The sequence below is a fragment of the Kogia breviceps genome, chromosome 3 (assembly GCF_026419965.1).
Source record: "Kogia breviceps isolate mKogBre1 chromosome 3, mKogBre1 haplotype 1, whole genome shotgun sequence".
Classification (NCBI taxonomy): Eukaryota; Metazoa; Chordata; class Mammalia; order Artiodactyla; family Physeteridae; genus Kogia; species Kogia breviceps.
In genome coordinates, this window is record NC_081312.1 from 68,240,651 (window position 1) to 68,256,738 (window position 16,088).

Below are 16,088 nucleotides of genomic sequence, written 5' to 3' on the forward strand. Positions count from 1 at the left end.
AATAAAAAAATGGACAAAGGATCTCAATAGACATTTCTCCAAAGAAGATATACAAATGGCCAATAAGCACATGAAAAGATGCTTGACATCATTTAAGTCATCATGGAAATGCAATCAAAACCAAAATGAGACACCACTTCACACCCACTACTACAGCCGAAATCAAAAAGTCAGATAAGTCCTGGCAATGATGTGGAGAAATCAGAACCCTCATACACTGCTGGTGGGAATGTAAAATGGTGCATTTTACATTGTTTTTGGAAACAATCTGGCAGTTCCTCACATGGTTAAACACAGTTATTATGACCCAGCAATTCCAAATACACGTTTACACAGAATTACACTGGCCTATTACCTATGGTTCCAGGTGGACAGCAATAGGTTTTACCCAGAATAAACACTCATTTTGGATTTGGACTTATAAACCTGGTGACTAAAGCAAATACCTTTAACACCTTTAACATCACAGCAGAAACTGTTTCAATTTGGACTTCCTTTACGTACATCACTTGACAAAGAAACCCATTTTGCTGCAGGTGCAGTTCAACAGCATGCTAAGAAGCATACACAATAGACTGACATTATATACCTTACCAAACACAAAGTAGTGGACTGACTGAAAACTGAAACTGACATTTGAAACATCTACTTTCTAAATTAGGCACATCTCTTTCTAATAAGAGACAGAAAGAGTGGCTTGCATGACAGAATGTGTGTTAAAACATAACAGGCATTTAATTAAAGGGGGGAATCAACAGCAAAGAGATTGTTGAGATACTCTAGGAAAAATGGGAAGGAGGAAGTGGGGTAGTAACACAGAAACCACTAAAAATTTCTCCTGCATTTCTAAAAATGTTTCTCTTTCTCTGCCTGATCCTGTAGTACAGGGACATGAATCACATTTACAAGGTCTGAAGAAAGGATTAACTGCAAGCAAGACATCAAGACAATACCTCTAAATCTGTCTAAGGAATGATGGAATGAGATGTTTCTTCTTTTCATCTGTGTAAACTGGGATTAATAGTTTCTGCATCTGTACTAACCAGTGGATAACACAGCTCTATAAACTCACACTTATCCAACCTGCCTCCTATGACTGGGAATGAAGAAAGGGGAAGTACTAGCCAATCTCATACTGTTGCCAGCTCTATGGATCGGGCGTCTTGCTGAATCTGATTGTCTTCTAAACCAAAGGCCAAATTCTGGATAAGAATTAATGACACATGGACGATGGAGAAGTCTTGATTCTCAGGAATGTAACCAATAAGTAAATAATACCAAAAAAAGAAAAAAAAAAGCTAATATTATCTTGGTACCTTGCAAGAGGCTGAGAGCAAGAGAATAATACTCTTACCTATATTTACAGATGCCCATAACACCTGCAGAAATAGCCTCCTTTATTTGAATCTGAAGGTCCAAGATGGGTTCTGGGAGGTTTATGAAGGATTTAATCTGAGTTTATTCACGTGCTATGTTTTGATGATGCCAATAACATCTAGGGGATAAACACCTAGAAAAATTCTAATGCTTCCTTTTGTTTTATGTATTCTCATTTTACAGGTTTTAGATATTCCAGAGGACCCCTTTTGGGAGGCAAAATTAGGATATTGTTGCTGCTCAGATGTGTAGAAAAGTATCTGTTCGACAAAAGAGCCAAAGACCATTGTGTAAATATGAACCTGAGTGATGATCTGTTAAGAAAGGTGCCTGGATACAGGGACATAAAATACTTGTTACCTGCCTGATGAGTCATAGTATCATGTGCCCTACTACCTATACACCATGTTTTTGTGGGTGGAGGGTAATATGGTAAAAAAAATATTTTGTAACCTGAAACCAAGTAAAGAATATCTTGGTGGGCTTACATATCTACCACTAATAACCCTGATGTTGTTCTGATGGAGGTGATTGATCAGAGAAAGAACTAGACTTATTTAATAAACAATTAATTGTTACACTGATTCAACTTATTAATACATTTCACAAAATTAAAATTTCTGTGGTGGAGAGAGGTGAGAGTTGTGAGGCCTATACATGATTAAAAACAAGTCTGCACTGGAATATCTGGTAAACTGCAATGTTTCTTTAAAGTTATACCTGCATTTCAGTCACTACACTATACAAATGGTTAGTATTTTGGTTTTTATCCTTCCTGTTTTTCTGTCCTATAATGTAAAAAAAAAAAAAGCGGAAAGAATGCTGACAAATGTAATTATGAAAGCTTAACCAAGGATGGGGTATAAGTACAGGATTAATTTCAGCCGGTCTATTGTAACCCTGTTTATCCTTGGGAACACACCTGGAACCAATCATGTTGTTACCCCTGGCCAAATCTGACTGAAGTAGATTAATATAGTCCTGCCCAGGGTTCACAGATACACCAAGGGACAACTTGCACTAGCTTATCAGCACTGTTTAAAAATTGTACAGGGCTTCCCTGGTGGCACAGTGGTTGAGAGTCCACCTGCCTATGCAGGGGACACGGGTTTGTGCCCCGGTCCGGGAAGATCCCACAAGCCGCGGAGCGGCTGGGCCCGTGAGCCATGGCCGCTGAGCCTGCGCGTCCGGAGCCTGTGCTCCGCAATGGGAGAGGCCACAACAGTGAGAGGCCCGCGTACTGCAAAAAAAATAAAATAAAAATTGTACAGATTGATGGTTTACACCTGGTTTCTGTTATGTTCCCTTGGTTTTTGCCTTTGAGTCTAATCATGCAGGCTGATTCTGGCTATATGAACAGAGAGGGGTATAAAAGACCTCTCCTAGTATAAGATGGATGCTCCCCTGAAACCAAGGTGTAGATCTTAGTGGTGGTTCACATTCTGAAGCATGTTATGTGCAACTGAGCTAGGATCCTTGGAGGTACCTGGTGGTTTTGAAGCTCTGTGACATCTGCCTATGTATTTTTTTCTCCTGCTGTACCAAAACCTCTACTTTTATTGAAGTCTTATGTAATACAGGACATAAGGAATAATCATTATTGAATATTAAGTGAATAAATGAAGATTACAAAATGTCATTGGAACAATCACTAGTTCTGTTGCCTCTACATTTTAAGTGGTGTTTTTGCTCTTCAAGCTACACCCTTCCCTTCATATTCTTTTGCTTAGTTGTCTGTCATTCCCTGCTGCTGTCAGTTTTGAATAGCACACCACTTCTAACATGCTACCTCTAAAGCACCTGTTTGCTGAACAAGCAGACATTCCAAGTTTGTTCGAAGTATGTTGCTAACTTAGGTCAATAAGATGAGAGAAAAGTGCTTATTATTCAGGTAAATGGGGTTCAGTAAATCATCTCACCAAGGGAGACATTTTTGGAACAGGGGCTTACTTGAGGTATCTAAACATTTAAAGTCAAAATTAGATAGCTGCAAAGTACATTACATCAATAAGATACATTATTTTCCAAATCAAGTAAAATTTTAGGCCAGAAATGAATGTGACAGGAAAACAATGAACATATGGGCATTTTTCCCTACCTGCTGGATTTTTAAACTACCTCTAGAAAACGGGTTATGTAAGAATCAGGGGAGCCACCAGAGAATGTTAGTATGTTAAAGACATGGAACAACTGTGAAACCTCAAAAGATAAAAGAATATAAAGGTTAAATGTACCTTTATGTAATCAACAAGATTTTGATATTCAATGTAGTTGCCTCCTCCCACCACAAAAACAATTGCCTAAAAATGCAAACAGAAAAAAAATAGGTAAGTTAAAAGAAATAGTTAAAACAGTATTTTAACTCTCAAACATGGGGTTTAGGCTGGAGCCCATTCCACAACTTAGGATGTGATCCCTTGCTAGCTAGCATTTTTTTTACCTAAGTGCCTGATGCTACTTCAATTATAAAGAAATTTATTTCTTAAAAACGTCTATAAATTTATAAATTTCTAATTTCTATTGAGTAGTAAAATGAAGAAGTAGAGATTTTTCAGAAATAATTCTGAGGAAAAATAACTTCATCCTTCAATTAAACAATACCAAATAAATCCAAAGGGCTTTTCCCAAAAGTTATTTTTGAATTTGTCATTTATAAAGAATCTTAGGTACATAGAATTGGATTTACCAAGACTGCCATACAGTAACCATCATAAAGCTATGTTTAGGACAAAGATAGTCTTCAAAACTGCTTGGTTACCTTTCATCCTTCCATTTCAGGGACAGAGGATTTTTATATGAACTTACCTCTTGGAATGGATTTTTGTTCCTTGGAACTGAGCTGTAAGAACAACAAAAAACACACACGAAAATTTCACCCAAAGCTTTACTTAAGGATAAAATAGGCATGAGAAACACAGACACACACACACACACACACACAATTAGCTATGTATTTACAATTCTTCTTCCTTCACCTTCTTTGAGCCAGGTAGTGAAGTGGGATTCAGAAGAACAGCTAGATGAAGTACATATCTCAGTGTCTAAAAGGGAATGGGGCAACTTGTTGACTTCAAATAAAATTCTAGGAGAAGACTGAGAGGGAAAAGGAAAGACTGAGCAACAGTTCCCACGAGGAGTGGAAATCTGGGTATAAGGTGAATTAATTAAATATATACTTTAGTGGTAAATTATGTAAAATTTTTACCATACTCAACAGATTACAGTTTGTGGGTATCTACATTTGTGAAAAAACTATGCAAACACATGTATGGGAAGGATAACAATTTAGGAAGCAAAGAGGGGATGGAAGAAGGGATGTGTATTTTGCTATAGCTTTTTAATATTTATATATTAATTATTTATATATTTGTAATATATTTCAGAAATACTTTCTTGGTGTCAAAGAGATCTTTTAATAAACACAATTTTCAAAGCTTCTGTGAGTCAAATATATATTTGTTTTGAGTGCTAAAATAGGCTTTAGAAAGATAACTTAGGTTTTCCTCACAAGCCATTTTTGAAAATCTCAACCAAGGGGAGAGAGCTCTTATAACCTCTCAATTATTCACAGGCTGATTCCACAGTTCTATCTTTTCCTCATTTCTGTGGCCTGTGTCAATATTCCATAGAAGGAGCCAGTAGCTGCCCTGACAGAAATGCCTCACAAACTTCCTTCTAGAGTGCTTTAAGTTCCTCTAAGAGTAGACATGAGATGAGAAATGAGACTTAAATAGCATAGCATTACTAGTTATTAAAAACCAAGATCTAATTGTGATGAGACAGCTCAAGAGAAGGCTGAGTCTATTAAAAAATGAAACTGTGTTTCACTGTCTTATCAATGCTAATATTCCTCCTCCTCATCATGCATAAACTATAGGGAAGATTAAAAGAATTTCTCAGAAGTTTCTAAAAAGCAAAATTTATCTACTGATGCAAATACAAGGAAGGAAAAATTGTAAGCTAGAGAACATCAAGAGTTGCAAATCCACCATTTTAAAGTGTACAATCAGTGGTTTTTAGAATATTTGCGAAGTTGTACAACCATCACCACTGTCTAATTTCAGAACATTTTAATCACCCGCCAAAGAAGCCCCATACCCATTAGTTGTCACTCCTCATTCTCTCCCTTCTATAATTTATTCTTTGTCAAATTCTTTCTTGCCAGCTGCAGTTGCTACCAGCAGCTTCTTTTGTAACTTTGGTAGTGTTTCGGATAAGTTCAGAAAAAAGAATAATCTTTTAGATTACCAAAACAATCTAATAATCAACTTTCTAGTGACTAGATTATCTGTTCTGACTACCTACAAAGATGTGAAAGCTTGGGATAGAGCAAAGACAAAGTTCTAAAGATCCCAAACACAGGGTATAGGCAAGAAGTTTCACCCAAGTTTTGGTGGTAAAGACCATCCCTCCAGGAAGGTTTTTCCCTCCTAATTCTGCCTATTCTTTTTCTGTATCTTGTAGGCTATTTTACATAACACCATGGATTAAATCTTAAAAAATAATATCCAGAATAAAGTTAACAAATACCTTACCATACCATGTTTGTCATAAAGTATATAAATTATTTGCAGAATGTTTCATTGCTATAAAGAAGTATTCACAGCAGTGATTCCCAGGGGTTTAGATTTTATGGACCAGTTAAATAAAAAGCCAACAACTGGTATCCAACATAAAGCTCCCATCTTTTCATTTGGTCCAATAAGAATATTCATTTAAAAACACACAGATTGGGCTTCCCTGGTGGCGCAGTGGTTGAGAATCTGCCTGCCGATGCAGGGGACACGGGTTCGTGCCCCGGTCTGGGAAGATCCCACATGCCGCGAAGCGGCTGGGCCCGTGAGCCATGGCCGCTGAGCCTGCGAGTCAGGAGCCTGTGGTCCGCAACGGGAGAGGCCACAACAGTGAGAGGCCCGCGTACCACAAAAAAACCCAAAAACCCCAAAAAAACAAAACACAGATTATCCAAATTGTCTTCACCCACACAGTTTGTAATACCCTCATCATTTCATTAAAAACAACAAATATCTAAATGTAGTTTTTTGCATGTATACACTTGGAAGGAAAAGCATCAAAGTGTTAAGTATAATATCAGTGATTACTTCTGGGTAAAGAGATTATACATACTGTTTACTTACCAGTTTTCTATATAGTTTGAATTTTTAATAATAATCAGTTACTGATTTATAACAAAAAATCAGTAAAGTTATTTCCATTCTTGGTGGGGGTGGGGAAACCTACAACAAATTACACAAGACAAGAGCTGCTTACCTGTCATTGCCCCGCAGCATTTTGGGATCAAAGTATCTATAGTCATCAGTTTCCTATTAAAAAAAAAAAGAGAACTTTACCAAGACTATGGAATTTTTCTTTAGAAAGTTCAAGTTTGGCTTATTTTAAGAATATTTGATGAATCTACTAATGAATCTATTAATTTGGTAGAGTGGGTAACCACCATCAACATTTACCGAGCACTTACTATGTGTTAAACATTGTTCTAAGTAAAATTACATAATCCTGTATCACCTGTGAGGTAGTTATTATTATCCTTATTTTTCAGATGGGCAAGTTGGGGTACAGAGAAGTTATTTTAACTTTCCTAAAGTCACATGACAAGTAAGTGTGGGAACTCCAGGATTTGAACCCAGGTAGTCTAGTTTCAATGCCCCAGCTCTTAACCACTATGCATATTGCTTCTCAAAAATATACCTGTTTTGACACAGAAAGCAAATTTATGGTTACCAAGGAGGGGAAGGGGCGGAGGGATAAATTAGGAGTTTAGGATTAACATAAGAATACTACTATATATAAAATAGATAATCAACAAGGACCTACTCTATAGCACAGGGAACTATATTCAATATTCTGTAATAATCTATAAGGGAAAAGAATCTGAAAAAGAATATATATATATAACTGAATCACTTTGCCATATACCTGAAACTAACACACTATAAAATCAACTATACTTCAAAAAAAAGTAACTAAGAAAAATAAATATACCTGTTTTATAACCTAATGTACTTAAATATTTTTGCTTTTAGAATTTATTATATTATTATATGTCTATGATTTTACTGAATGTCCAGAATACCTAATACAGGTTCACAATCTCTCATAATTGAAACCTCTGCAGTTAGATGTATTTTGGAATTCTGAATTTAAAAAATTACACATAGATAATATCATGCATAAACTATATATAATATAATATTCCTAGCGGGTAACACGTTAATATTTCTGGAGCTAAATAGATGAATATTAACATAAAGTAGGATAAATCAAAAGTACAAAGAACCTCAACTTGAGTTAAGGTTAGGTTTTGCCACCAAATGAGTTATATAAAATCTCTTAGTTTTCAGAACTCTTTGGACTTCAGAAGTTGTGGATAAGGGGTTGCTGACCTCCATACTACATTGGAAACTAGCTTCTTGATATTAAAGGAGCTGGAAAGTACTGCTTTACTGTTTATAATGTAGTCACTTCCTAATCTCTGCCTCCTTTGGCCTCCATGGTACAATCAATCAGCCAAAGGAACTCATTCTTTTCTGAGATGTTTTCTGGTTCTTTTCTGGATGAACCTACCCAAACGTGATCAATGACAAACCATACATTGTTGCCACTACCTAGTCCTGCATTCAATGGTGGGCGATGCTAATCAATCACAGAACTCTCCCTGAACCCAAAGGCAGCGCCATAATCCTTCACCACTTGCTCCAGGAAACCAATACTAGCCAGATGTACAAGGGAAGATGAAACTTACCTGATATCTTGCCTAATCCCTTTCTTTCATTATATTCAATCAAGACAAATCAAAGAACACTTAATAAACGTTAGTGATAAGAATTCATCTAGAATTAGGTTATAGCATTTTAAAGCCTTTGAGATACGATATATTCAAGATGACTAGTCAGGTCTAACTTAGTACACTTTGTTAATCTCTTCAAAGCCTCCAAATCAATTTGTCAATATGGGAACAAGACAGGGATAAGAGAGGGAGCAGGCATCTGTCTCATCTAGCAGATGGATGAAAAAATGCTTTCAAAGCTGAAAAATTTTACTTTTTCTAATTAATTAAAAAATATCTGTCTGTAGTAATGTGCCTTCTGTTATAAAGTCAAAGTCAATAGAACTGATAAATGAACTTACAGAACTTGGAGAAACATCTGAATAAGACCCATAATTTAGCCATCTGTATGTCTATGACAGAAATGTGGAAAGTGTGTATATGTTGGAATGAGTAGTAGGCAGGAATTCAGAAGTAGTGGGTTTTTGATTCCAATTCTGTTATTAAAAATAGTGTGCCTTGGGAAAAGTCACTTAATATCTCTTGGTTTCCTCTCCTTCACAGTTAAGATTCTACAGTTTCATTAAACTCTAAAGTTCTATGATTCTATGAAGGGCATGGCTCTTGCCCTAATCAATATAGCACAATGGTGAAAAAATGTGGCCTGTCCAGCTCTGCCATTTATTAGCTGTGTGTCCTTGGGCAAGTTAATTGTGCCAACAGTTTCTTCATCTATAAAATGAGAATAATTTAAAAAAATAGTATTTTTCTTAGAAGGTTCGAATGAGCTATATGAAAAATGTTTTGACTGGTTCCTGGCTAAAGAAATGCACAATAAATGTTAGCTATTATCATTATTATTGTCCTTATCCATCATCTCAACTTCCAGATTAGGGACAGCAACAAAATATCCTGAACTTGCCTAAACCCTTGTGGATATGGTGTCTAAAATTTTGCATTTGTTTATATTTTAAATCTTTATTATTGTTTGCGATAATATCTTCCAGAAATTTACTGCCTATTATGAAGTAGTAGTCTATAAGACAATTAATCATAAATCATACTTCTTTCAGGATTTCCAAGAAGCATTCCTTCTTCATATATTCTAGGATGTAGTAATAAATCTATTTTTACTACATTGTCTACCACTTTCTCTATATTGATTCCCAGATAGAAGAATCCAATCCTTTTTAGCTTCTCATTATAGACAATTCTCTCATTCCTTTCATAACTGTAATTGCCCCTTTTTGGGCTTTTTTATAACACTATATCTTTTTTAAAAAATTTATTTTATTTATTTATTTTTTGCAGTACGCGGGCCTCTCACTGTTGTGGCCTCTCCCGTTGCGAAGCACAGGCTCCGGACGCGCAGGCTCAGCGGCCATGGCTCACGGGCCTAGCCACTCTGTGGCACGTGGGATCCTCCCGGACCGGGGCACGAACCCGTATCCCCTGCATCGGCAGGCGGACTCCCAACCACTGCGCCACCAGGGAAGCCCATAACACTATATCTTTGTTTTCACATGGACAGATTTTAAAATTTGTTTTTGCTAATTTCCTTTAATGTTATAATAATGTTTTAACAATTACAAAATAATGACATATTTAACTGAAGATTCTGTTCTCACTCTCTCTCTCATCCTGGTATCCTAAGTCTTGATGCCAAGTCTATAGTGATTCAGATCAACCCAAACGAGGGTTTTGATCATGTGGCTTTTCTCTATTCCAGATAACCACTCTCTTTCTAGTTGCCACAGTAACAGGATGGGCTCTTTTATGAAACAGATTGTGATGATTTTTACATTCCTTCTTGAATTATAAACAGATAGCTTGAAAACCCATGCTTTAAGTAAATGCTCATATTTATTTACCCATTTATCTCTTCATCAAACAATTTATCTCTCTCAATTTACTTTTCAGCCCCAAAGAACTTAGTGCCACCTGAATACATGCACTTAAAATTTTTACTATGCACTCCTCTCCTAATTTAATTTCATATAATTAAACTGATCTGGTACTCTTTATAGTACACCAACTGATGCTCACTAGTTCTTTTTTATTTATAGAAACTTGCTCCTTAGGACATATATAGGATATAATCTACATTTACTTTGGATGAAAGCTGGCCAGAGTGATGTAGCAGCCGAGAAACCAATTCCCATTATCTGTGATAATGGCTAAAAAAGGCTGTTTGAGAACATGGACTCTTTCCTTTCCATCATGTAGTCTGCTGTGATTAACCCCACAACAGACTCTGAGTTTATCACTTTTTGTATATAGTCTGGCATGTTCAAGAATTTACAAGTACAGTGTTATATGCTACTCACAGGGTTTGACTTCATCTCCATGAGATTGTCTAAAATACGAGTAACAGGTAGATTCTGTGGAAGAGATCAGTGAGTATTTCGTTAAATATTAGAAGAAATAACAAACCAAAATTCTTCTCTAGTAGCAAAACCACCTAATCATTCGATAGTTCAGTATGCTTACCTTTCAATTAAACACATTCTAAGATTAAGTATTCTGGGAATGGTGTCACAGTTGTAAATACCCTTGGCATTACTCAAGGTTCCATAGAAAAAGCGTAATTTTTAAAAAAGCGTAGGTGTATCCAGGTTTTAGTACAAATACATATTTGGGCTTTTTACTTTGTTGGATGTCTGCTTTTTAACGCCAGTAATTGTAAGCTTTTGTTTTAATTGAGTAAGAATCCCCACACCCTTTTTTTCATTTCCTTTCTGCAGATTTGTTTATTTAAAAAATAGTACTTTAAGTTTGCAGAAATATATGAGATTAAATGACCTAACAGAGTTTTTTCATTTCTAATGTATATTCTTCTAGCCAAAAAGATACTTGTGTTCTTTGAAAAAATGGGGAAATGGATGCATGCACAACTTTACTGACCACTTTAATTTTGCCTGGGATAAATTCCAAATTTTCAATGACATACTACATTATCTTCTTATAAAACACACTCCACTTTGAACATAAAATGTATAACACTGGTGTTGACAGAAGATTGCCCCTTGACATGCTCACATGCATGGGGATATGAAATACCATTGCTATGTTTCAATCTGACCATTTTAACCATTATTTTGAACGTAACAACACATTAGGTACAGAAAATTTACTAAGTGACTATTATGCCTATTCAATGTACCTTCCTACTGGGATGGTATTCTGCCCACTTTGAACTGATATTTCCTTTGTGAACTGTACAGAATATTCTGGAAAGAATAGTTTTGTATCTTAGAGATTTCATACAACAGAGGCAACATTAAATCTCATTATTCAAGTAACTGTAGATAACACATTACTATTTTACAAGTTTTACTTTCTTTAGGTCATAAAACATTTTATTGTTACTAAAATGGATCATCACTAAGGAAAATGCTGCTTTGCCCAGACAGAAAATATGCATTTCTTTTTCCTTTTTCTTTCTCTAGGTCGGCAAGTAAAAATCTTTCAAGATAATCTTAGGCAAGTAAAATTAAAGCTATTTCATTATTCTCTGATATTTTTGTTGGCCAGGAACTTCTTAATATAAACACAAGCACCAAATGTTCAAGCTGACTGAATGTACTTCCTGAATTCTATTTAGAATTTGAAAAACAGAGCTCAAAATTTTACCTTTTAAGTTTTGTTTCAAATAAACTTGAGTTTGTTAACTTAAGAATGTAAGTCTAAACCATAACTTTCTCTAAAGAATAACTGGGTACAGATGTAAATCTATAAAAATGCTTTATTCAAAAGAAAAAACTACAGTTACAAATTTCTTCTAAGTAACACCAACAAAAGATGAAGTACTTTGCAACATAACAGGAACAATAAAAAGAATTCTGGAGCAAGGCAACATTGTAAATTATAACATTTTACTAAAATTAATTTTATATACATTTCTCTATTTACTTTTAATTCTCCGTTTAGCTCTCTGAATTGTACTATGGTATTAGATATGTGCAATGGAGGACAGTTCAGAAAAGATTTTATATAATTGATAAAGCCATATGAGTCATATTACTTTTATTGTATTTGTGAAAATAACTGGAAATTTGAATATTTCATTTACTATAAAAATAAGATTTTTCTAAAAGGTACAGTTAAATTTTACTTTGCATTTCATATCTCTGCTATATCTGAAGATAAACGTGCTAGTGAATAGGTCATTAAATAACACAAGAAAAATTTCTTTCTAGCAGTACAGTTCAGCAGTTTAAGAGCCCAGAGACAATTCTTTATGTTTTTGTTTGGTCTTTACAACCAGATAACACCAAAAGAGTCATCTACCACTGCCACACCACACAATAATTCACACATTGTCACACATTAAGGAAAACTTGCATGTAGAGAACAATAAAGGAAATACATAATGTCTTTAAAGGCCTAAGAAAGAGTACTTCAGGAAACAACTTCTGAGAGCTCTGTCATCAACTAATGCTCTATCTGGCCTACATGAAGACTTAAGTTAATCATTTTAAAATGAATTTTATATTGATGATAATTTACAAGATAACTAAGTTCTACTAATTGAAAAAACTGAACTGTGGCAGCTAACAGAGAAAACAGCAGAACAAAACCATACAATTTTCTTCACTCAATAAATGGACTGTTCACTCATCTTTAAAGACACAAAAAAATTGTATGTAAAATTGTGTACCTCAATAAGCCCATTATTTAAAAAATTCCCGAGCATATTTTTCATTGTTTTTAGAAACTGTTTCAGAAATAAAATGAAAAATGTTATTGTCTAGGTTACTAACTAAATTTTTATTAGTAGAAAGCCTCTATATCTATTTAGATTTGAGAGACAGAGTCCCATACATGTGAATATTCTAAATTAAGGATCCCTATTTCCAAGATGTTCAAATTTCAAATACATGAACTAGAAATATTACAGTGAGAAATTAATTTCTAAAAATCCTTAATAGTTTTATGACCATAGTCACATTTTATGATTTTAGTCACTGGAAAAGTTAAAATAAAAACAATGGTAATTTCGTCTCTGATGGCATAATTGCTTAAAAACAAAATAAAAATAAAATATGTAAAGAAATTTAAAAAACAGACAATCTAAAAAACGTAATACAGCCCTATATCCGAAACAGTTAAAAACATTTTTCCCCTCTAACTCTCCTAAGATTAGCCACTTGTTGCCCTGTATTGCCATCTGGTCTATGGTGACTATTTCCAACTCCCCCCCCACCCCGCCCCCCATCCCGGGTAGCCTTGGATTTGGGATGATATTCTGATGATGAACTAGGCAGTGAAGTTGGGACAAGAGTTGCTGCTGTCTTGATTATCAAAGTCCTGAAGAATGAAAAGCAGTATGTATACCTTCTTGAAGAGAATACTTATCTGAAAGACTGTATTAGCCAAGTAAAGAATAAGATGGAGTATGAGGATATTGGAAAGTTGTCAGTGAAGTAGGTAGGAGGAAGGGGAATAGGATGGATCATCTATTTCCAAAACTGAAAAATTATAAATCAGAAGGGATCTACAAAGTGAATCCAACATCCACATCTTACAGATGAGGAAAGAATAAAATATATAAAGTGGTATTTTTTCCAAAACCATAGCATATTAATGGCAATGAAATCAAGAAACAGGATTACCTGGATCCAATAAAACACATCAATTTCCATCATTCCGGTTCAACAATTATCAACTCATGGCAAATTCGTATTTTATCTATACTCTCACTCCCCACTCCCTAGGCTGTTTTAAAACAAGTCCCCAGTATCAAATCATTTTAGCAATAAATATTTCAGTATATATATCTTCACAACATAAGAACTCCTAAAAGAAAAAAAAACCCTATAACACTACTATCGCACCTAAAATAATCAGCAAATATTTCTTAATACAGCTCAATATCTAGTCAGTATCAAAATTTTCCTGCTCCATAAATTTATTTCTTACAGTTTCACTGTTCAAATTATAATGTTAATAAGGGCTATACATTGCAATTAGGTGATATATCCTTTAAGTCTTTTTTAATCTACTGAATTCCATTGCTTGCAATATATTTGTTGTTAATTCATTTTTAAAAGAGGGATTATTTAAGCAAATAAGCCAAAGAAAGTGAAATAGAAGACTTTTAAATTATGCAACTTAGCACTACATTATTCATCATCATGTTCTTGTACAATTATCCTCACATAAGTATATTTCAAATCTGCAAATATCATTCAAATGGTTTTATGTGATAGCTAATACTTGTGATACATAAAACTTATGCTGCCCAAGAAACAAAAAAGTATAAAAGGCTCTTATAAGTGACCTAGAAAACTGGACACGACAAGACATCCTATTCTATATACTTTTTTTATAGTTTAAAATGTTTATTCAGATAAAAAATCGAAAAAAATACTTAGAGACTTAAGAGGCATAAATTAAACAGAATTTTACAAGTGTGAAACAAAGAATTCATCTCTTCCAATCTCTTCTCTGACATTTTTCTCAGTTCCCAACCTGCCCTATATCTACCTATAGCAGTTCCTCTAAATTTTAGAACGTTAGGACAGTGTAACTTTAAAAATGGCTTTCTATGAATTTAAATATTTCTAGAACAAGAGACTTTTTTAAAGTATTAAATTTACAAAGATTACACACATACATATACACACAGGTCCAAGTTTGGGCGGCATACAGAGAAACAGGTGCTGTAATTCACTGCAAATTGGTACAACTTTTCTGGACAGCAATTTGGTAACATTTACTAAGAACAATTAGAAATGTTCACTCTTGATTCCATAATTCAAGTCTGGTAATTTATCATATGGAGGTAATCAGAGGTGAATACTCTCACCTAGAAAAACTAACATTTAAAACCTAGTTATATATCCTTGAGTATCTTCTATTTTTTTCTTTTTTTAAACAAAAACAAAAAGATCATATTGAATTTACTGTTTTATAATGACTTTTATTTTTACTTCATAATATATAATGAACCACTATCCCCCAATCAATAACCAGTGTCCCCCAAATCAATAAATATTTCCTAAAAAGTCTTATTAACATCTATGTAAAAAACCGGCCTGGCTCTCTTAGCAGTGGTGATAGAAATGTGATGTAGAAAGAGGTAACCACCAGTCATTTCAAATTTTACTTCTGTAAGTGAGAAACTGCCTATATCAAAGCAGTATGTTATTTGCAATGTTAAGAAAAGCAAAAGGATTTGAGGTCACAGAGGATAATCTGTTTTTATATTTTATAAACTTAACTTTAAATAAAACACACTGTTGTGTTGGCACAATAAAATATTTAAGTTAATCACTTTAGACCCTTCTTACAGGCATCATTTGGGGATGTATATCATGTGACTCTAAGGTAATAAGTTCAAAAAGTAAATTTGATCATTTAAAAGATTAAAAGGACTTCCCTGGTGGTGCAGTGGTTAAGAATCTGCCTGCTAATGCAGGGTACACGGGTTCAAGCCCTGGTCCGGGAAGATCCCACATGCCAGGGAGCAACTAAGCTCATGCGCCACAACTACTGGGCCTGTGCTCTAGAGCCTGTGAGCCACAACTGCTGAACCCACGTGCCACAACTACTGAAGCCCGTGTGCCTAGAGCCCGTGCTCTGCAACAAAGAAAAGTTACTGCAATGAGGAGCCCGTGCACTGCAACGTAGAGTAGCCCCTGCTCGCCACAACTAGAGAAAGCCCGTGCGCAGCAATGAAGACCAAACACAGTCATAAATAAATAAATATTTTTTAAAAAGATTAAAGCCTGTAATTTCTCAATGCTATCAGTTATTTGTGATAAGGATTCCTTTGTTTAGGGAATCTTACTACTGGGATTTCCTTCTAACAGTGACATGTTAAGTAAAATATGTACTTTTCCTTAAAACTAAATTTAACTATATGTAGTTATACAATAGCCAGTCTAGCTAGCAAAAGGCAGACGTAGTCTTAGAAACT

General features: G+C 34.8%; 1 protein-coding gene across 1 annotated transcript in view; it reads right to left on the bottom strand.

Annotated features, from left to right (window-relative positions):
* The window catches only part of SCFD1 (sec1 family domain containing 1), a 130,361-nt gene that overhangs the window by 11,993 nt on the left and 102,280 nt on the right, over positions 1–16,088 (bottom strand). Inside the window, exons 20-23 of the mRNA XM_059057225.2 lie at positions 10,492–10,545; positions 6,649–6,701; positions 4,183–4,216; positions 3,612–3,677 (exon numbers count right to left, since the gene is read on the bottom strand). Of these exons, the coding sequence (XP_058913208.2) occupies positions 3,612–3,677; positions 4,183–4,216; positions 6,649–6,701; positions 10,492–10,545 (207 nt within the window). The remainder of the gene's footprint in view (positions 1–3,611; positions 3,678–4,182; positions 4,217–6,648; positions 6,702–10,491; positions 10,546–16,088) is intronic.